Below are 24336 nucleotides of genomic sequence, written 5' to 3' on the forward strand. Positions count from 1 at the left end.
CTAATACAGTACGTTCCTTGCCCCCATAAAAAAGTAAAATCAGATTTCTGCATTGATTGTGATTCAACCGTGTGAGCGCTATTTCAGGGTCTAAAAATATAACACCTTACCTATATTTTGCAGAAAATCGCATTCAATTTGGTCAAGTGGTCACAGAGAAAGTTGGATTGTTGTAAAGCATGTCATGGGGCTGTTTCTTCCAAGTTTAGTACTTGGATACTCTTGGAACTACATATTGTGTGAACACAATGGATAGAACTTGGAAGGGATTCCTGACATGCTCTGCACAGATCCTCAATACTGTTGGATCACTGACAAAAATCGGATGGGGTTTTCTGAAAGATGTGGGTAATAAGTTACAGTCTCATACTCTGAAAATGTATTTGGATTGATTCACCAATTGTAAACTATGGTTTATCAATGCACCATGGCACATAAAGACTTAGTGTAACAGAACAGGTCATTACTTTACTACAGCTTTCTTTCCCGGACCAGGATAATTACTTGCTTGCTGACATTTGAAACTGTCTTTTAAGCTCTCTGTTGCTCTGTGCACAAAGTTATATGATAATCAACATCTAAATCATTTTTTTTTCTACTCTACTTTTGCTCTGATAATACAGCAGCTAAACTCTCCACAACTTACTTCTCCTGTTCTTTCCGTTTTGAATCAGCACGCTGCTCTTCTTTCAGTGCTTCCATAGCAATGCTGTGGCTCATCTTCACTACCTTCTCTTCAATAATGCTGTTGCTGACATCTGCTGATACTTGCAGCTCATCAAGGGCTTCTCTAACTTTCTTTGCCAAACTTAGCACCATTTCATCGATAACCTCCAAGAACATCTCCTTTGTGATGTCTTTCACAACCTACATGAGAAGCACATATATTATCTTTGTAATCAACAATTTAATCATCATTATCAATATGACTGAAAATACCCATTGAAAAAAAGGCTTAATGCATGTAACAAAATCATGTTGTTCACAACTGTTCATTTTGTGATTCAACCATGCCACAAGTTTATAACACTGGATCACAAATTTAAAATCATTGCTTTTCAGGGAAAAGGCTTTCACAAGAAACTTACCTATATTTCTAGCATGGCTATGAAGAAGTGGACCTTTGCAAATCAGGTCATGAGAACTTATCTAACAAAATTTACACTCAACTATTGGTCTTCATGGGCATTCCATTCTTTAAACACTCTGATTTCCATTTGGAAAGTTTCTACAGCTATAAGTAGTAAGACTTGTCATTTAACCCTATAAAGAAGCCCAAGGGGGGCACATTGTGCCCCCTACCATATTTTTGTTTGCCGCTCCTACATCCTTAACTCGATTTCAACCAAATTTGGTGACTTTTCCTAAAATCTTATTGCGAACACTTTGATATATAATTTAGGTATGTCCGATATTCCTGGTTGCTATGGCAACTGTAAACTGACAACCATGTTAGTCAGATTTTGTATGATTTTCTGTTTCAATTTCAGTTAAAAATATAATTATGGATGAAATGGGGGTTTTCTTGGCTGTAATTTGCTGAAGGACCAAAATGTGAAGTAATTATGGTTGAGAATTACCCTGAAATGGTCTTCTTATTATTTTTTTAATTTTTTATATGACATAGGCATCAAATAATAGATATAATAGAAATAATCAAAAATACAGCATTTTTCAAAGATTACCTTTTTATTTTGTGTTATCTTCACACAAACTTTGCCTGTAATACATGTATCATTTGTTCATCATAATATCAATCTGCAAACTCAAAATTTCAATATTTTGGAAATATGAAATGTGATACCAATATATGTACCCATTCCAAGCAATACATTATAGGTTTCATATATTTCTTTACATTGTAATGAATTGTGCCCCTACATGTTGACCTTGAGAAATTTCAACCATAACAAATAGTGAAGGTTAACTTGCTCTTCCTTTGTAGTAAATATGAAAATGATTGATATAAAATAAAAACATACATACTGGGGATAAAAAAATAGAAAGAAAAAACATGATTTTAGCGTATTTCCTATGTATTTCTTTATATTTTGGGAAATAGTGCCCTCAGTGGGTGACTCTGAGAAATTTCAAATGTTGGGTCATGTAGAGCATGAGTTGCTCTACCCATGTGCCAAATATGATGGTCATACATTATATAATAAAGAAGTTATGTAGGAGGGGCACAATGTGCCCCCCTTCCCCTTGGGCCTGGAAGGGGTCAAAATAGCTTGGGCTTTATAGGGTTAAGGAATAAAAACACACAAACAAAAAAAGCTTATCTTTATCTACCAAGAAATTCTTTCACTATCATGTTTAAATCCTCTCACTGAGCCCTGAAAATTCTAGGAATGAAATTTTAAAAATATGGGTAAAACATGGCAAATGCTCCGACGCGAGTGGTGTTGTTTTCATCACAAAATAAACTTTAAACAAAAATTGATTTATTATTGATACACTACAGCATGATACAATTTTATCTTTGATGTCATTCTGTTCTATCATATACATATATCATAATTATGATGATATTATACAGTGGTATTTTAATACTTAACTGACAGAGAACTAGAGACAACCTTTGCTTCTCTGTGAAAACAGGCAATTACCTCAGTAAAGACCCACACTGATTCCTGCAAATTATTATTTACTAAAAAAGTGAAAGCGTGAGTGTAGAATAGGACCATACAATATTACTCTCTAAAGCCCCTGTTCCATCATCACGATGGACACCCATCTATCCCAATCTAGTAGATCAGGATAGATCGGCAAAAGCATACATGGATTGGAAGCATTGTAGCAGCAGCGTTTGGAGGACGGGGTTGGAGCTGGTATTTTTTCAGATCGGGAAGAAATTATGAACCTGTCCAAAACTTCTTCCCAATCTCCCTGATCAAAACTGATCTATTTCAAACCATAAGACAAGTAGTGACAGTGTAAGCACCAAGGGATGAGCGTAACAAGGTATTTCTGAGGGTGGTAACATCGACACATGAATGGGAAGTAAACTAGACATCGACGAGGTCCCGCTGCTGTGCTGCTCTTCCTTGATCAAAGCATGACCTTCCTGCTTTAACACCACTCTCATTATCTTCTCAACTCTCGTTAGAAATGTTAACATTGTACTGTGTAAAAATCGGCTCATATTTTACCTGATCCTTCCCGATCTGAGAAAATTGCAAAATCGTGGCGAGCGCAGCATAGTGGAGCAGGAGATTAACTCAACATCCATGGCAAGTGATAGACATGGACAACAAACAATATATACCAGGAGATAAACTGTTAATCAAATGATGCATGGTACTACTACTCATTGTGTGTGTGTGTGTGTGTGTGTGTGTGTGTGTGTGTGTGTGTGATTCAAGCAAAGGAATAACCTTGTTTTTGGTGTATAATCTAATTTAAGGCTTTGGGTACATCTCATACCAGGTTGCCTAAACCTCAGGCTACAGTATAAACTTGCATTTCACATGTCAATTCAAGCTATGTACATGAAATCGGAAGAAGCACATGACTGTTCTTCTTTCTTTTCTCCCCTAATGCACTTGCTTGTGCTGTGGTATGGTGACATTAGGATGCACACAACACAACATGAACTTGATGACACACACATACAGTGGTATATGCAAGTCACATGATTCACATACTGTATAAACACGAAGGCCCAAATTTCAAAACATTGCCTAGATTTAGTCTATGGATTCTTGAAACTATGGTACTGTGTAGTCCATCTCCCCCTCCCGATGTTTTGCGCAATAATTCTGCAATGCGAGAAGGCCTCGTCATGACGCTTCCTGACTTTAATTTGTTAAAATCTTGTGCAGCTTTCTTGACTTTAATTTGTTAAAGTCTTGTGCAGCTTTCTTGACTTTAATTTGTTAAAGTCTTGTGCAGCTTTTGAGACCAAATTTGCAGTCTGTGCATACTGTTACGAAGCCTTGAACATTTCTGTGACTGCATGTCACCACGTCACCAACAACAAAATTAACTGAAGATAGCCAAAAATTTTAATCATCAAAAGCTGCACAGAGCATGCTCAGTATACCCCTAACTGTTCCCCCCCCCCCCATCCTATATTGTCATACACACGTGCAAGCAGGTATGTATCCAGGTACAAACTAGAAATGTCGCTATGGCGACTGGTATGCCTCCGCCATAATGCATGATTTTCCTAATAGCTCTATAGCACGTCTTGACAATTTGTGATGAGAGTTTCACATTGTCAAAATATTAAAATGACATGTTTGTCAAAATGTGTTGAATTCTCACTTTCCTTGAACTAGGTTTAATTGGACGAATGGCTATATTTCCTAAGACAGCATGTATTTGGGGATTTGAGGATTTTTACATGACTTTTAACCCTTTTATAAGTTTATGCATCGAGTAATTTTCAAGATACTGTATGGAGAAAAAATGCAATTTTAGTATCATAAAAGTAAATTGTTAGCATTTCAACCTGGCCTTTGACCCTTGACCTTTGACTCATTGACCCTAAAAACCCAAGAGAATCACTATCAGGCAGAACATGCATATGTGATGATATTATCTGACTCACTTCTGAGATATGGAGGAAGAAATGAAATTTAGCACTTTTACTTGACCTTTGAATTTTTTTGGTTAAAAACTTCCCAGAGCATCTTTATCGGGTCATACATGTATGCACTAAGTTCCAAGAAAAATCTTGTAGGCATTGCATAAACATGAGGGCAAAAGTGAAATTTTGAGGAGTTGACCTTGACATTTGGGCCCCCTGACCATTGACCCCATGATCCCAAGATTCCATAGATCAGGCCAAGTGATGTGGCGCAATTAACTTACTGATTAAGAGGCCAAAGCTTTTGAATTCGTAACGGTCATTGAAGCACCGTGCGGAGCGAAGGACTAAAAAAATCTTGAAATTTCACCTCTTCGTATCTCCCTTTATTAACGACCAAATCCCTTGAAACTTCATACATATGTCTAATATGGATATATCATACTTCATATGATTTTGGGGCAAAAATGCTGATGCATCTTTCGAGATATGTGAATTTTCTGTTTGAGCCGACCGTGAGAAAGGGTTACGATTTTTTTTGGACATAAGTCTGTGCCTGCATGAATATGCATTTGATTAACAAATTGCTAGTCTGTATACACCAGACTCACTACCTGCGAAGTTTCGTGTTTGCGCAATAGACCAGTTTACTAATGATATGCATAATGACGTCAACCCCACGCGACCCTAGTGATTGTAACTAGGTCGGGCAAGCGAAATAAGCGCGGACGCGCACGCCACACTGTTTTTGCATTCGACGCGTGTATTGTCTACGATCATTACTCGCTGCGGATGATCGACAACTTTTGTTTGCTATAATCTTGCTTTGAGATGGCGTCAGCTTCAAGTTCTAGCCAAAGTTCGAGCAAGCTATGGAAGAATTGGACAGTTAAGGAATTAACTGAGTATTTGAGGGATATAGGTGTGAGCACAAGTGGCTACAACAAGGAGAAACTCATCAAACTAGTGCAACTGCCGTAGCCGATTTGGATTTGCCCATCGATCCCGACCTCTCTCGGGCGGACACCGGCCGGTCACTGCAGACACGAGCCCTTTTCATGTTTTCCTTAGTGAGGTTAGGCCGACCGGACATACCTCAACAAACCAACGTACCAGACCTGGGTTGTGATGAATAAGTCAACGGGGGAAATAAATGTTGCCTACTGCGAATGTCAGGGAGGTTAGGTCTATCATTGTTTTTGTTTTTAATTTTAGGTCTACGTCTAGATCTACTCCATATCTAGTCTACATAGGGCTAGGCCCCCTAACTGTTATTGTTAATAGTAAAATAGGTCAAAATCGTCATTCTATTTCATGAAGTCTAATCAGTGTGAGTCTAACTTTAAAAAAAAATCCTTGGAAACATATCGATTATGAGAGATTCGTTGTCTAGTTTAGATTTCACAATCAATCATAATGCTTAAAATCATTGAAGTTTGAAGTGATGCGGTCATACTGTTGTATGTTCCGTAGCAGCAGTGTTTTCCACCCATTTTCAGAACTACTGAAGACAAAATTGAAGCCAAAATTCATATAAAATCGAAACTATAGTCCAAATTGCGTTTGATCACAGCAGAATTTTCCCTCATCTAAGGTTGGGAATTGATTTAGAGCCACACGAAATGCCACGAGGTAAAGTCGAAGTTGATGCATCGTACACATGTACACAACATACACGTAAGTCTACATGTGGGGATGTATCGGGGACGGCTGCAGCAGCCGACGTTGCAGGCTCGCATACTTTGTTTGCCCGAGGTTGCGGCCGTGTGCAAAATTAAAGATCTGTGCATACATTAGTAAACCGGCCTATTGTGCAAATAAGAGCATAAAGACAACCAAATTTAAGAGAAAATACTGGACCCGCACAACTAGAGGGGAACACAAAATTATAGGCCATAGGTGTAGTTCAATGATGTTACACAGCGCAGTTAATCCAGGGACTAATTCTAGGTGACATTTGGGAATTTGGGCCAAATTCTTTGTATGTGGAGGGAGGCTTGCAGAAGAGAAGAAAAAACACAGGAAATTGACATCGTGCATACTGAATGTTCAATTATTGGGAAAAGTGACTGACCCAAGGCTTCCAACATTCACCTATCAAACAGTAGGGAGATTCCAAAGAGCAATCAGGGAGAAATTTGTGTGATACAATATCTAAATATACAATATCTCAATGGGCAAACTAGTTCCTGAATCAGGGAGACACTTACATTCTCTTATCCAGGTATAAAGAGATATTGAAGTCTTTAGGGGACCTCCTGCAGAATCAGGGCAACTTGGCAGTTCTGCTGCTGTCCACACTCATAACTGAGTTAGTATTCAAAATGGTGTGTGTAATGTCAACTGTTTGCATGTATGCCACTGTTGCAAAGTGATATGAATGGCAATAGATAGGAATGAAAATAGACCGTCTCTCTTTTATTTTTTTTTTTTGGGAAAGAATTCTAATTCCTTTATTCATGCATAAGCACACACACAAACACACACACACACACACACACACACACAAATCAGAGCAAATGACAGAGCAAACCTTTTTGAGTAATATTTCCAATTTTTCCCAACAGAAGTTGTGTTATCGCAGCATTATTTCCCACCCTTCTTTATATGCATAGGTCAGAGCAGAGCATTTCAGAGCAGAAATCAACAGTTTCTGCAGTCATATGGGAATTATGTTTTGCCTTTGAATATGAGGTTGATATGCACTAGAGTCTGTAGTATGGTGCCCAACTCCATACCTCATTGCTTGCAGCATGACCACTTCCCTGCTGTTGTAGATCCTGTTGCTCTTGTTGCAACATTGATGCAATGGATGGCTGCATTTCCTGGATCTGTGGGCCCTTCCTTGATGTCTCCAAAGATATGTGCTTTTTCGACACATCCTCCACATCTGCTGGAAAAGCGTGAAAACATTATCGTTTCAGATTGGCGTATGCAATTGCATACATGCATTGTGACATTTGGTGACATAAGTCTGTTACAGGGTGCCACATTCTTTTTTGTCTTAATTCAACTTGACCAGCTCTTACATGATTCATCAAGGCAGCTTATCTCTGTACTTAATACATTTCTTAAAAATGTTCCAGACATAAGCATTCTCTTTTGCTTGTGTATTCAATCACAAGCAATCACAGAAAATCTGCAGAATATAAAATAAGGCATTTATATGAGATTCTTTTAATCTAGAGCAGAACTACCTTTCTGTGGTTCAGCTTGCCTGGTCCTTCCCAGAAGAAGAAGATGCCCTTCATCATCAAAACTGCTTGCAGGCTGGTGGTTAGGGGCATGTGGCAATACCCCTCCATTCACAACCTGGAAAAAATTTCCTGAAAGTTAGCAAACATGCTTTCATCACAGGGAGTGAAGGATAGTATCACTTGATTACCACTGGTACTTATATCACCTTATATGGCATTGTACCCCTTGACAATGTATATATTAATTTTGATATACCAATGTTACTACATCATTGATCACAATTTCAATATTCCTATGCACGGACCATCCTGAATTGCTCTGCCAACAAGGCAGTCCACAGATGCTGCTGGATGTTTTTGACCTCCAAAAACTGCCGTGTTGGCCTCCTGGACATCCAAGGACCTACACAGACTTACATGAACCTAAAGGGATCTCCACGGATGCTACGTAAAGACGTCTACATGGATCTCTCCCCAGATCACCCTGGATCTGATCCGGAGTGATCCGGCATGTACATGTGACTGGGACTTAAGACAGTACAGTGATGGAAGAAATTGGTTTAATGCTACTGTGTGCGTTCAGTTCTATCATTGACATGTATCATGAGCATAGGAAATACCAGGTAAGTATTCGGTTTTCAGATCTGAATTGAACTCTAATAATAGCCTTGTATACCTGAACCTAGCAGACTGTCAGCTGAGACAAGAAAGTTGATATTGAGTTTTGCAAAAGGGCCACTCTAATGGAATCTTAACCCTAGAATAACTGGGGGGGGGGGGCATCATGGCCCCCTCTCCGGAAATTTGCAATAATTTTCAGAATTTATAAGATCTCACCCCAAGACTTCATAACTGTGTTACTTTTGTTTTTCTTGCAGTCTGCTTTTCAGCAGTGCGTTTTAAAATCTCTTGTACATGTTAAACAACTTCCTTTCACATATTTCACAATTAAGGGATCACAAGACAACCACATTGGCACAAAATAAACAAAATAATAATAAATCCATAAAACTAGCATATTTGCATAATCAATTAGCCTTAATTAGAAAACTATGGTAATTTTTGTTCAATTAACAATGCATTCTTTTAGGGTACGTCATAAACTAGGTGCATGACAAATTTAACGGCAATCGTACATTGCATGGCCGAGATCTTAAAGGGGGGGCATCATGCCCCCCCCCCCCCCCATCCTCAAAACCTCCAAAATAGCCCAGTCTTTTTAGGGTTAAGAGGGACTATACTGACGAATGAAATTTTAAACTGTTTCAGTTTTTCAAAAGATAAACTACCCTCTAGTATAAAACATTCAACTTCCACTATATATATACATAGTTATGATGAAATAACATGACAAACATGGCATTACTCTAAGTGATTGCTTGTGGGCAGCAATTGCCTGTGCTTGCTAGCAAAAGTTTTTGCATGGAAGTGCTCTCAAACTGCTGTTTGTCATGTTATGTCATAATAACTACTATGTACATGTATAGTGGGAGACAAATGTTTTATACTAGAGGGTTAGAGTTTATCTTTAAAAAAACTGAAAGTTTGGAATTTCATCGGTCTGTATAATCCCTCTTTATGAAAGCTAGCAATTAGCATTATGTCCTGCCTTGATCTAACACTTCTGTTAGATAAATGTCTTCATATCACTCCACAGCCTAAAATAATTTCCAAATTTTCAGGAAAGCTGTCTATACCGCATACTGCCTTGCTAGGCTTCAGGATAATTGCTTATGGGCACCTGGGTTTAATTTGTTTAATAGTGTCCCATTTTTTTTTCTCCCTCTTCTCTTCTTTAAATCAACAACAACCTCCATTTACATGTGACTGCCCCTTTGGCATTAATAACAATTTTGCTCTGCATCTGGGAGGTTTCGAAAGGATATTTAGCTGTTGCTCTTTTCGAGCTCACTGAGCAAGTGCCTCATATTATACAAATGATGCACAGGATGGAGTGCGTTAGTGTAGGCGTGGCGCACTCGAGGGTATTTACAATTGTGCATGTTGCACTACATTGTAAATACCCGAGAGTGAGCTGCATCTCCAGTAACGCCACGAAATAATCCTGTGCATCATTTGTTTTATAAAATGGGTCGAAAACTAACAGCATTTTCACGTACCTTTGTGGGTCAATAGTCCAGTCAGCTACATGTAGCACTCGCTCGAGAGAGTCGAGTCAAGCACGTCGCACTCGGAAATCCCGCACATGTAAGTACTGTACGTATAAGAGTACTGTATACGTACGCCACATAATATGTTATGCACACAAGAAAGGCCGGCCGGCATACACAGCCCGAACTAGAAGTTGTTTACAGGTATTGACAGCGCGTATAGTAGCGCGCGACGCATTTGTAACAACTGATTGAGTGTGCACTGCTAGTGTAAACATTGTGAGTCAGGCCGTGCATGTTAGTGAGAAATTAATGCACGCTCACGTGACTCATTTCAGCGCTTCCAATTGGCTACATTCTTGAACCCATTTTATAAAACTAGTGGTAGCCAATCAGACACCAATAGTGACATTCTACATAGCAGCCTTTAATTTAGCAATTTGATATTTTTGCTCAAATGGTTCAACAGCGACACCCTAGTATAAAGGTCAGTGGCTCAAAACGTTGAAACAGATGAATTAAAAGACAGACATTGCCTGCTGTATATTTTTGAAATGTCTCTCAAAACTGTTTTGAAGTGTTTTGAAATAACATCAAATGTAAAAGATAGCAAACTCACCTCCCCTGGCAGCTTCTGGTTTTTGGACTCAATGACAAGAGGACCCAGTTGGGCAATGGCGAGCTCTTCAGGGTACACAAACCCTGCTCTGCTAAACTTGATACAACCATCGCTCTCCTCTAGTCCATGGTATTCACAGAACACAGATGCCTAGAGATAGAGTGTATATGCTAATCAGACAGTAATAGCAATAAAGCTCTGTTAGTTGTGGAAAAAAAAGACGATCTTTAAAACTTTAACCTTGCTCCAGTGAAAATGTGTATCGGTTATTGCTATCAATGGGACTTTGCTGCCTTGTTTTATATTGCCATTTTCTTAATCAGTGGTGACATTATCTTTTGAAAAGAGGGGACAACACTATCTACTTAAGAAATAATTTTTTTTTTTCTAAAAAATCCACTTTCAAAAGGTTTCGAAACTCAAAATTAATTTACGCAGGTTGTATGATGAATATATGCTTGCATTGAGACCATAATATGACAGATTACTGTAAAAGTGGAAATTTTTCGCACATTTCATGCAAGAAGAAGGTATGGCAAAAATAAAAGCACACAGATATTTTTGCTTGCCATGTATTCTATACTAGTAGTTGATGTCTTGTTTCTGCAGAATTAAAAACACCCAAAACTCTTCTCATCTGGTCGAGCACGAAAAATTAGTCGCACAAATATCCCATTTTTACAGTACATGTTTCATCTTGATTCTTTAGAGGCATACAGTCAGAGCAGTTCATTACTTATGATGACAGTATTTATAAGTAGTATTGACAAAAGGCAGAGGATGAGAATATTGTTAGAAAGAAAATTCACCTGCTCTGGGCTTTCAAATGCCAGCAGCTGCACAAGCTCCTGTGTGGGGAAAAGGGTGCTTCCCTTTGCTGTAGTGAAGGCTTTATTCATTGTCTCAAGAGCCCTTGAGCGTACTTGCACAAAGTATCGATGAAGGATACAGGCATTCAGAAAGGAGGCAGCTCTGAACAAAATGAAGAGATTATTAGATACACACTATGAAAATTTGAGCTGTAAGAAATTTAACACTAATCACTTGTTGTCTTCATTCTGTTTTCTACAGATGGTACATCTTTGATATGATGTTCATGTTTCCAACCGTCACATTGAGTAATAATGGAACTTTCTGCACAATTAGCAGAATTTCTTAAAAGGGTAGAGAAATTATTTTGACTAGTTTCCTCCTCTTTGTGTCATATTTCCATGTCAATTTTTTAAAGAAATAAATGTTTTCTTACACTTCCCTTTGCTGGTAAGTTGACCCCTGTTGCTCCTGTCTACTCCTTGCTGCTAGCATATAAACAAAGCAAGAACATGGAACCCACTCCCTTGGCTCCCACTTGGAAAAAGAACAACAGCTAGTATATGATTTTCAGAAGCTTTTGCTTTGGGTAAATCTTATCAACTATGCAGTGATTACCAATTTAAAGCCTTTTCAAGTGGTTGCAATTGCAACGTGATTTACCAAAATATCTAAATGCAATGTCACTGCAGAACTAGTGTATCACATGCTTGTTACTTCCATGTTGATGTTTGTATTGTTGATATTGACAGTTGCTGTCATATGAAATAATGTGTTCTCTCAGCATGTAGATTGATAATTACATGCAACTTCATCAGATAACTCCACATTGTTTATATTCTCTCAAATAAAAGAAGCTGTCTTAAAATGGCATTTGAGAAGGCGATGTCTATTTGACATTATATCTTTCCTCACCGGATAAGCTTGAAAAAACGACAGTAGTTGTTGCTGCTGAAGGCACTGGACACTCTTAGGGCAAATATGACTGCTTCTGAATTCCTGACCTCTGGTCGGTACTGTTGCACCTCCCTGTATGAGAATAAGGTGTACAGTTCTGTGTTTCTCTGAAAGGTTACATGATAAAACTGCAAGAAGTGAAACATACACGTACACTTGTTAAATTGGGCCATAAACATAATGCAACATAATCACTCAATACATCTGTTTATTGGCTTGTACACATGTTTTATCATACTTGCTTATGTCAGCAGAGATAGGGACTTTCAGACAAATCATTTTGATTTCTCATAAATGACATCGAATACCACAGCTAATATTTAATATCTAAAAGGGTTATTAAGATTTAGCCCTCACATTTAACATGCCATTTTTTCTTATCTATATGTGTGATTAAAACCTGATATGCTGTGACATATTTGGTGCCACAACAATCACTTTTGATTATTTTTTTTTTTCACATGATTACATGATGAATTCCATTCAGCTCATGCCCTATGTTCAGGATAAAAGTTTCTTTACATACAAAAGGGTAACTCACTTAAAGTTGTGTATCATAGTCATTAGAAATTCAACAATTCTACAAGCAAATATTTCAAATATCACTTTGCTACACTTTATCATACCTCAGGATGTCCCCTCCTGTCAGATTGAGCAGCACCTCATATGCCCGGAATTCTGATTCATTTGGACAGAAGATGCCCTCACTGGCTAGGTCATGATAGAACTGCTTCAGACTCTGCAGACACTTAGTCAGGTTCTCATTGTTAATCTTGGGGTCAAAGGTCATCATATCTTCCTCACACAGGCGATAGGAACAGTAGATGTGAAATCTGATGAAACAGGAATACACAATTAGAAGTTGACAGCATCTGAAAACACATACAGTAACACAGCCTTTCAAAGCACAGTTACACAAACAATGTCTAGGCAATCTCTTTTTACCATGCCCGTTGAGACGGTCCATGCAAAATGTTGCTCAGACGCTGTTACAGTAACGTTTGCCAAATCTGTCCAAGCCAGCTATGGTAATTAGACCGACATTCCTCCAACGGTACGGTGACAACCTTCTGTTGAGATGCTCTCGCGGTAACATTCTGATGACATACTCAACATGCATGCACAATAGTCCCGACAGAATGACACAACCCACACTGATTACATGCATGGATCATAATCACATCCCCTTCCGGCATGAACAGGTAAGTTGTTATGGAAACCTACCCGGAGTAGATTTTGGGTGTGTCTGTTAAGACAGTATCCCTCGCTCTCTTCTGCAATTTCATAGCCCGAGGCCAGGAATTAAATTGCTCTCTGGATGTTGTCCTGACATTGTTGGGGAAAGGTCCGTTTATACAGGGTGTAAGAGTATAGTGGGGGCTTGATTCTAATCTGAAGATTACGAGACACTCTATCTTGATGTGCAACCTCCCTGTGGTGTTTTCAAGGACAGTCATCAACCTTTTCAGGGCCCAACAAACAATTTTTACTAGTTTTTGGCATCTTAAAGGAGACCTCCAGATGACTTATAGGCTTTTGCATTTGAACATCTATGAATTGGTTATACTGGGTACAGAGTTTCAGAATTTACATTGATTGGGATGGGGAGTAAATTTTTTGGAATAATCCAACAATGAATAAGGATGGTGACATTACTTACCAGCTTCCTCCCCATGGGCTGGGCACGGCCTGCTTGTTTCCACACAGAATTATGTTCTTTAAAGTACTCTTTATTTGGATACATGTAGGGGTGTGGAGGAATGTGGGTTGCACTTGGTTCAGGGCTGGGTGGGTTCTGGCATCTCTTGTTAGTCATTTTGGTGCTATGGGAGTGGTTGATGGGTGTTGTCGCTGGTGGAGTCTTGATTGGGAGTTTTATTTATTGATTGATTTTTTGTGGGCATGGGCATGGAGTCTCTCCCCCTTTAAGATGTGTCGATCATGGGCGACTGATATCTGATGATCCCCCAGCGTATCACCTAACTCCATTTAAAGTGACTAGTTTCATATCTCGTTTCTGCAAACTTAGATAAAAATTCAGGCACATGTTTTCAAGAAAATGATAATGTCACAAAGTATGACAATTAGACTGTTTTGGGCTTTAGGGCATCAGCACCATTTGCACAGGCTATAATGAGCCCATCCCCTTACTGGTGTTTGTTCCCATGTTTAGTCAAAATCCAGCACCAGTTTTCTAAGAAAAAGGTAAAATGTGACGAAACACAGTGGATGCCAGGTGGTGAATGATCGCAGTAGCTCACTTGAGCTATTCAGCTCAGGTGAACTAAAATGTCTCCTTCACAGCATTTGACTTGACAGACTAATATCTTGTGAGGTGTTTGAAGACTTCAACACTGTGTCTACATCAGTAAATAATGCTTCCCTCTGAGGATTTTATGCATATATTCAGAAGTCTTGAAAGCATTTTCAATAGAATTTTAATATCTCTGCTCTTGTAAAGAAAAATGAAATAAATGAAATATGTCTCCGTCTCACCTGGCACATTTTTCCATGAGACCAACTGCAACAGTCCCACAAAGTTGTTGTTGTGTTATCTCCTTCCGAATGCTTCTGGTGCGATTCCATAAGAAGTCAAACCAGTCTGCCCAGCTCCGCCCATCACCTCCCTGCCTCTCTGGTATCTGGTTCATCAGCTTGCTCATGAGGTAATTCATAGTCATGTCCAGGACATGTGGGGGTCGCAGTTCAGAGGGCAAAGGCTCTTCCTGCCAAGATATTCATCAAAATATAAATTGATAAAAGTTTAACCTTAACTTCTTGCACATCTCAGTTTAAATTACACTGTGCAAGTGAAAGCTTTCTTGAGCAGTCATGTGCTAGAGACTGTAGAGTGAATATTTCAAAACACAATATCCCCTTCTGGACACTTTTGTATGATAGCCTAGCTCTCCCGTGGTAACTTTAGGCTTGATCTCTTAAATGGCTAGAGTAAGATCTCTCTTATTTTGAAGATTGATAAGAATATACTCATTAATGAATCACAGTCCAATCTTCATGGCCTCAGGCAAATCTAAGCTTACATACATCAATATCAAATTCATACACTACACACAATTTCTGCACATATTTCCGTACAATTTCTGCATTTTATTTCCGCATATATGTTTAAGAGTTGTGTATAGCAGATGTGTGTTGGAACAAATCATAAATGCAACCCGCATTAACCCTAAAAGGGCTGGGGGTATTCACCCCCTCAACATTTCGCACAATAATTCTGCAACGTGAGGAAGTGTCATAAGGCTTCTTCACTTTTTTTAAAGTCTCACGCAACTTTTGAGACCAAATTTGCAACATCTGCGTGCACCGTTACAAAACCACACCCATTTTTGTAACTGGATGTAACCCAAAATGTGTAGTTTTGTAATTTTGTGTATATTTCCTGTAGAAACAGTTCTCTGTTATAAAACTCATACAGACTATTTTCACTTTAAATCACTTTGACTGATTAATTTTTAACCTAATAAAAGGTGGGTCCTAACTTTTAATAGATCGCTTTGCTTTATTTTGTCTTATTCCAAAACCGATTTTCATCAAATAAACTTTGAACTCCTCTTAGAATGGTATGCTCTGTATTATTTCATTAGTGGTTTCTTCGTATCTCGCAAAAAGTTAATAGCCCAATCCTCGTCTCCACCAATACTACTTGTATATCATCCCTTTAACAAAGTTAGAGCAATTCTGACACATATGCAATGTTTATCATTCATGTTCATGCTTATACAAAACTTAAAATCTTTGTGTTCAGAGAGGGGAAGTGATCAGGACACTTACCTGATCAGCTGATGATCTGCTGTATTCTTTGACAGCTCTAATGTGATCAACACGTGGGTTTTCTCCTTGCTGCAAAATAAGGTAAGAAAGTTACAAATAGAGAAAGAGGTGCACTCATTCAGCACACACATCTTGCTTCCCAGAGCTGGATGCTGTCTGCATACCAAAATGGGTACATTTTCCCTATACTGACAGCCTGACAAACATATCAATATAGAAATAAGTACAAACAATATGGTAAAAGAAACTTTTTCATATTTCTTTACAGTAATGACGTACACATTGTTTCATCTATTGCGAAACACAGAAACACTTTCCACATGTAATCAATTGATCATAAAACTGTCTCGTGTGTGCATATTATGATATATTTGGACAAGACAATTTTAATTCATTTATTTATTCACTTATTCATTTCTTTATTCATTTTTCCATTTTTTCAAGATTTTATGACTGTGTCCATAAACTGTAAATTATAGAAAATATGCACATGAAATGGTATTATGATTAAAATTAAGAATTTTGTAATTATTCAATAATTTGAATAAATTATGGGTATTGACCAAGTTCCTATAAAAATTATTGGAAAATAGGTTCAATAAGTCTACTTTCTTACCTTTTCCGTTCCTGGAACCATCTCATAGGGGCTGAGCCTACGCTGAACTTCCCGCATGTATCTCTCCTTCTCTGGACACATGTCTGGACATGTCCCTATCATTGTCTTAGCTGTGGCTAGGTCACTCTGCTTGGTCAGTCCTATGAAGCACAAAGCAAAAACTTTTGAATCCAGTTTGTTTACAGTCTTTCCAGTGCTATCCATCTGAAGCTTTGGTTTTCTTCTAATTTGTGTACAAATGTACTGGCATGTAGGTAACTACTGTGATATTTTTGTTGTTGTTTCTTTGTTGATGCAGCTGAGTATTAGCAGTGTATTACTATGCACGAGTTGGCTGTGCTGCTGACTGAGCATGTTGCTGGTTGCATGCATAGCTTTTGAGCTATATTTGTGTTGTAGGGGAGAAACTCTGCATCTAGAGTTCACGTCACAGAGACACATTTGCTTGGAGTGTTGTGTGAATTTATAACAGCATGTACATAAGGATTTGGCATATATTGCACTTTGTGGAGAATCAAAACATTCAAAATAGATTGCATCTTTTAATGTGAGTACATGTCAAATCTAGTTGCACAAGTGCTGTGTGCAAAAGGAGGTCCTACTGGCTGTACCTGTAGTCTACAGGACATGCACATGATTGAGTGGAACTTTGTTTCCACTTGGCTTTCAACCATAGGGTTTTATCATTACTTTTGAGGTGGTAGACTAGTTGGAGTATTTTGTTGCTGTACTGCTTTGACTGGTTGACTTATGGTCAAGATTTTATTTTTTCATCCAGACCCTGCCGTTGAAAAATCAAGAACTTCTTAGAGAAGAATACAGCAACCAGATGTAGATGGAGACAATCATGCTGTATCCTTCTCCAAGAAGTTCTTGAGAGATCACAAAAATCTTGTCACCATGAGAAGGATATTCCAACATTGATACTTGATCTTGAACATTTTGAGATAAATATGTTGGTGGATCCCAGTATCAAAATCAAGGTCTTCAGTAACCACAACCCTCTGACATTTTTCAAGGAAATGTGATACAAAAACTAGAGACTAACACATTGGACATATTCTTTGGTAAGAATATGACATGGGCTCCATTTCATATAGAGTTTATACAATAGAAACTCTTGCTGGAATGGCAATTGTCATAGTAATGACAAGAATCGAGCTTCCTGATTGGCTCTTGCTATTTGAAGTTGCCAATCACCATGACCTATTATCGATTTATTCAAAATAAAACACACAGGGCGAGGCAGGTTTCCGGTACTGTCTGTTTAAAAACAGTACAACACATAAAAAAACCCCCGAATGTTCATGGGAGGGTTGCTCGCCAACGTGACAGACAGAAGCGTAGTTATGCTGCAGCAGCGCTACAGCCGCCGCTAGCATGTATGCAACAGAAAACATCAAAGCCCATACAGCGTGTGCGTGTGTGTAGTGCGATCGCGAACGCTGCCATTTTATTTTGTGTTGTATTGACGAAAGCAGGTTGACAGATCTAGAACGACCTCAACCTCTGCAAAACTCTGCATGGTAATGATACATAATACTATCAATTGATATGGATGATCTGACACAGAGGATTTCTGCAGTGGGACTGAAGGTGAAGGTCGTGTATGCATTGTTTCAAGTCTTGTGTGTTAGGATTTTGGAAACTTGTGAGAGTGTGGTGGATTAACTTTTTTTTTTAAGCTATGGCGCAGATGGGCTTTGTAAAGAATAGATCACGAGTCCACATGTCGAAATTCTAGACCTAGTACTAACGTTAGTTTTAGATCTAGTCGTAGGGCCTACTCATTGTACTCGCCATTACATTACGTGCGCTATTACAGAACTAAACTCGTTACTTTTTGTATACTTAACAATTAGTATCTATTGACAAACTAACTCTACGTAGGCCTACACACATCAGAAATCACTGTGATGTTTTCCTTGCATATTCTTTGGCATAATATGCATTGCGATTTGCGATTGGATGCTGTTCACACGCTCAGTTGCTTGCCCTTGCTGGCTTGATGGGCGGGCGGGCTGAGGCGCTGGGGCGCACAAGGTGGGATTGAGACTGCTCTAGCTGTTTACGTGCAGCAGTTTAAATAAAATGGAAACATTATAGTTTATTGAAAAACATAGCCAATTACAAGTCGATAGGAGATATCAGTGATTTCACGATCAATGATAACTCTCGCTTGATATAAGGGGGCCCAGGTCCTTGGTATTGATGTATCAGCAGTACTCACATTAGTTTTGAGATTTCAAAGTGCTTTTATCTAAGCAGTGCACACATTTTTATGGCAGGAAGTGTTTTGTGTGACCCTCCATGGAACTATCAAATATATGTGTAAGATGTATAAAGTGTAAATAGGTGATCTTTACGGGGAACATGATGGGAACCTGTAACATCAAGGATATGAAATGCATTGACAGTTTTGTGCTTAAATATAACTTTGTCAAATACATCCATCCCAGTATAGCTTCATGTACAAGCTGCTTCAAGGGATTACTACATCAAGGTATCAAGGTATCCATGTACTTGTCCTTCCCATCTAGCACACACTTAGCCTCTCCTTCAGAGTTATTATACATTATACACCTCTTGTGCACTTGGTCAGTTAGTAATTTCAGTCATGTACTTCCTTTCCTAATTTGATATTCTTTACACCATTTGTGACCCGCTACAAGAAAAGGATCCGAAAGTCGGGGAAGGACAATTTCTGAAAATGGCATGATGTTATTCCCTTACTCTTCTACTTTAATTTCATACATAGCACAACTCATAAAAGTACTCGGTTGTGGAGATATCGATGATTTTATTAGCCCATGTCAAGTAGTTGAGGAAATCAGAGATTCGAGAAAAATGCCTTAAAAGTTTTCCTTCCGACGCTATCATGATCAAGGGGAGGCGAGACAGTTTTCACCACTTGACGATAGAAGGTATGCTCCTAGCGGCCTCCGCGATGTTCATTCAAGCTTAGCACCAGTGGTCAACGCATGGCCAATCAGTAATCAGGATGCCATGCACTGACCAATAAGATCACTCCCTCGTTGCTAAGGGCGGACACGTTTCTGTTACGTTGAAAGTCGGAAAATCATGGCCGAGAAAAATGCTGATTTCCTGCTTTTCCTTTGATCATTTAGCTTTGAAATTTTGGCAGATGATAGACAAAACATTAGACTACGAAATTCTGTCAAAAAGAGAAATACGATTGTTTTGACCAATTTTGACGATGTGACTTCAAACTTGATTTTCCTGGCTAAGCCGTCAGCGACTTTAGGATCCTTTTGTTGAAGAGGGTCACATTTGTTTAGAAGCGTCAGAAAACAAGCTTTGTTCATTGGGCATACTGTTTTGTATGCATAACTGTAATCAGCCCATTGCAAACTTTCATCTGACTTTTCAATGTTGCAATTGGGCAGGACATATTGTAATCACCTGGTTGTGTGATTTGAGTTTTGTTACCTCCGCCAAGGGAGGAGGTTATGGGTTATGTTTTCGTTACCGCTGGTTTGTGTGTGTGTTCGTTAGTTAGTTTGTCTGTGTGCAAAATAACTCAAAAAGTAGTTAACGGATTGGGACGAAACTTGCAGGAAAGGTTGAGAATGACACAAGTAACAAACAATTAAGTTTTGGTAGTGATCAAAGAATTTTTGAAGGATTTTTGATATTTTGGCAGGTAGGGTCAATGAACTTGGGAGTTCAGGCTGCGCATATTTGAGGTTTGCCTGCGTGCACTAAAGTGCGTGCTCTAGTTTCTGCTGGGGCGAGGCGCGCCGTGCAGCTGGGGTTTTTTAACGTAACAAAGGCTTCTATATTGGGAAATCAGGCAACTTTCAGCACACAATGCTATAAGTACGTATGGGTGGAAATCACTGATATCTCTATGGAAGAACAAGATCAGTGGTGAAAATGATTTGCATGCTTGGCGGAGGTCTGCGCTCTCAGAGTGCTTTTCTAGTTTTGTTTTGTTTTTCTTTAACAAAACAGACAGAACTGCTCGAGACTCAATGGATTTGCCTGTTGTATTCAATACTAATAGTATATCTAAATTTCTACAATGACAAGAATTTGATCAACTCATGAGGCATTTGAGTCTTGAGTGATCAGACATCCCAGAATCTGGGAAATTCAAGCCGGGGGTAGAAGGAGATAAAACATACCTTTCCGAAGCTGCTTGTCTCTTTCTTCAAGAGCCTCATATCTTTCTGCAGCAGAGTGAAATGTCTTTACGCTTCTGCCTGTGAAAGATACACAGATGAACTAAGACCCCTTTCTCTAACATACCTTTCATAATCACAAAATTGGAGGTCAATGTCATCAATTCCATGGGGAAAAAAAAAATCATCAATATGCCAATAAAGCCTGCAAATAACTTCAGAATGTGCAATCAAATCTTACATGTATTTGACTGGAATTCAATAGCATGAAACAGTCTTGATTTGACTTTCATGTTATCATGTATATCAAAATAAATGACAATTTCCTTACACTTATCTTGGTTTGATAGAATACTTACAGGAACTCTCTTTAGGCATTTCACACTTGCCCTGGGTTATATATAGAGTCTACAACATTGCTTCTGTTACTTTATGGCAATGACTTAAATGTGATGTGATAAACAAATTTTCATAGGTTTACCCTATCCCATTCTTTTTAATCCTGTGGAACACTGCAAAATAGTTTCTCATTTGGAAACTACAGCAAACTTTACTAGGATGCCTCTACCATCTCACACAACCACTATATTCTGCCAAATACTTCATATGGTTCCATATTACATGCCCAGGAAGTCCATTAGTCTTGACCTTTGATAAACTATATAATTCCCTTCTTTTTCTATCATTTTTATCAATAACATTCAGACCCAAGCCTCTGTTTTTGTGTATGTTATGCAGAGCTGCCAACTTTTGTAAAAGCCTTTCAGTATTCTGATGGCTGAAAATCAGTAATTTGCACCTTTTTTGAGTGAAAATCAGTAATCCTTAACAATTTAATAGAATATATCACAGACAATGATTCCTAAAATCAGTAATTTGCTTGCAACCTTCAGTATTCTCCTCCAATTTCAGTAGAAATTACTGAAAATCAGTACCAGTTGGCAGCGCTGGTTATGTTGTAGTTTTTGTTTTACTGAATTTATGGCTGGAAATTATGTTCACAGCCAAAGACCAACAACCTTTGACCCTGTAATCCCATCATTTCATGCAAACAGTTGCCTACTTATTCTTCCTACCAAGTTACATGTATATGACAACTGGATAGCCCTGACTGGAGAATGACAGTTGTAGAACCTAAAAGTTAGAACCTAATAGTCAGTGACCTTTGTCCCAAGGGATTTAACCCAAAATATGATGAGCACATTTTACTTTAATGTTGAATAACACCATTTATTATAACTTAACTTTGTAAAATTGCGAAGTCAAGATCTCGGGCAAACAGCTGGATGGCCAAACCCAAAGCAAAATACCTTTTGCAACCTTCACAGGGTGCTGAAGGCAAAGGTATTACTTTACACTATGAAATATTCAGTATCAAATTATATGATTCAGTAATCAGATTTAAGAATAACTAAGCAACTGTTTAAATTGCAGCTTATCTATGGAATGTCTTTGCAGCCTGTTGATTCATGTCAGGTGCTCCAATCTTTTAACTTGATAGTTGCAGGGATAAACTTGTAATCTGAAAGGCTCTCACAGATTTTATATTGAACAGATATGCCTACAATGTGAGTAAGAACATGTTATTTCTAATCTTCTTACCTGTAGAATTTGGAGCTGGAGAATGCTCCCTCTTCTGCTCTCCAGCAGGAACAACTTTTTGTTGAGCAGGATGTGGAACATTTTCATCTATGTTGAGAGAAAGCAAAACAACATTATTTTTCTTAATACCATCTAGAAGTATCACTGAAGATGACAAAATACTTGTGTCTGACATTTCTATACTGGTACACTGCCAAGAATATTATTGAGTACATTTACAACTTACATATATACTAAAAATAATGAGTTTAAAGGGGAAGGCTAGTAACTGATCAGTGGGAATCAGTGGAAATGCTGGGAGATGATTGTTCCAATCCTTATGGGATTCATTCAAGAGTTCATTGCATATCTATTGTTGTGTGAAAATGATTTGCTTCAGAACGGTCTCATATTCAAGTAATGTGCAGATTAATGCTCCGTCACTGACCAGGGACGCTAACCTGGAAGCATTAAACTGCACATTACTTGAATATGAGACCATTCTGAAGCAAATCATTTTCACACAACAATAGATATACAATGAACTCTTGAATGAATCCCATAAGGATTGGAACAATCATCTCCCAGCATTTCCACCGATTCCCACTGATCAGTTACTAGCCTTCCCCTTTAAGGTTGCTACACAGACATACCCTAGAGGAAAGGTAACTTTCCAATATTAGTTACATGTAAGTGAATGACCTTCATTAATCAGGATTCAGAAGGCATTGAAAGCATTACTTGCTTTTTATGTACCAATGATTTGAATAGTGTCTAATGTTTAACTTGGAAAAAATAACAAAAATCAAAACAGATATAATAATAAAAATGTGCCACATTTCAAATACAAGCAAAAGTAATTCGTGATGCAAGATTCAATGCCAATTTTAATCCTAAAAGGGTGGGTGGGGGGGGGGGGAGGGGATTGTTGCATTTCACGCAATAATTTGGCAACGCAAGAAGGTCTTGTCATGAGGCTTCCTCCCTTTTTATTTCCAGTCTTGTGCAACTTTTGAGACCAAATCTGCAACATCCGTGCATACTGTTACAAAGCTTGAAAAACAAAGAAACACATAACAAATTCCCAAATAATAAAATACATAAGAACTGAAATGACTTTTGGAAGTTTTTTTTTTTGGTGCACAATTGTTGAATATGCTAAAAAAGACATGCACACCAAAAATTGGACTCGCAATGCTTTTGTTTAGTGTTTATCAGGCTAAAATAAGATCTTGGGCTTAATTTGCATAAATAATTAATTAAAATGAGACATTGACAATTTCAAAAAATCTTAAGACACCATCTTGTAGATTATGATGAGGATGTCACGCATGTGTGTGTGTGTGTGTGTGGGGGGGGGGGGGGGCGGAATCCACCTCCCGCGGATTTAGTGTAGCCAAAAAAAAAAGCCAGCCTCATTAGGGTTATGGATGCAATGCACTCTTACAATGGCATCATATCGCTTCTCTTGGAGTACACATCTTTATATTACGATACACGTGTGCCAAATGTCTTTTTTATAGCTTCAAAACAGAATGGACAGTGCCTGCTTTTCTAGGGCATAATGTTGTGAAATACACTTTAACCCCAAAATGCTTGGTTAACATTTAGAGGGATTGTATAGTATTAGTTGAGGTGAGGATTCAGATTCTAACTTTTTGCGAGATACTCAGAAACCACTTTACGTAATGTTATAGAGCATACAACTCTTAGAGGAATTCAAAGTTTATTTGATGACAATTGGTTTTGAAATGGCTTAGAGTATTTCCAAAATCAAAATAAAACAGAGCGATCCTAATAAAAGGTGGGTCCCACCTTTTATTAGGATTGCTTTGTGTTGGAAAGCTAAGCCATTTCAAAACCATTTTTTTTTTTCCATATAAACTCTATTAAACTATTCCATGTTACATAACCTACCACATTTTGAAAGGTTTACAAATTTGCCAAGATTTTGTGATATGTCAATATCAATAT

At 38.3% G+C, this 24336-nt stretch overlaps 1 protein-coding gene across 1 annotated transcript in view; it reads right to left on the minus strand.

Moving 5' to 3' along the window:
* LOC140239591 (germinal-center associated nuclear protein-like) overlaps positions 1–24336 on the minus strand; it is an 88881-nt gene that overhangs the window by 59215 nt on the left and 5330 nt on the right. Inside the window, exons 4-15 of the mRNA XM_072319421.1 lie at positions 22384–22470; positions 20785–20862; positions 16637–16776; positions 16021–16089; positions 14725–14954; positions 12855–13061; positions 12187–12300; positions 11271–11433; positions 10462–10611; positions 7732–7846; positions 7273–7427; positions 647–867 (exon numbers count right to left, since the gene is read on the minus strand). Of these exons, the coding sequence (XP_072175522.1) occupies positions 647–867; positions 7273–7427; positions 7732–7846; positions 10462–10611; positions 11271–11433; positions 12187–12300; positions 12855–13061; positions 14725–14954; positions 16021–16089; positions 16637–16776; positions 20785–20862; positions 22384–22470 (1729 nt within the window). The remainder of the gene's footprint in view (positions 1–646; positions 868–7272; positions 7428–7731; positions 7847–10461; positions 10612–11270; positions 11434–12186; positions 12301–12854; positions 13062–14724; positions 14955–16020; positions 16090–16636; positions 16777–20784; positions 20863–22383; positions 22471–24336) is intronic.

The sequence above is a fragment of the Diadema setosum genome, chromosome 16 (genome assembly GCF_964275005.1).
Source record: "Diadema setosum chromosome 16, eeDiaSeto1, whole genome shotgun sequence".
Taxonomy (NCBI): domain Eukaryota; kingdom Metazoa; phylum Echinodermata; class Echinoidea; order Diadematoida; family Diadematidae; genus Diadema; species Diadema setosum.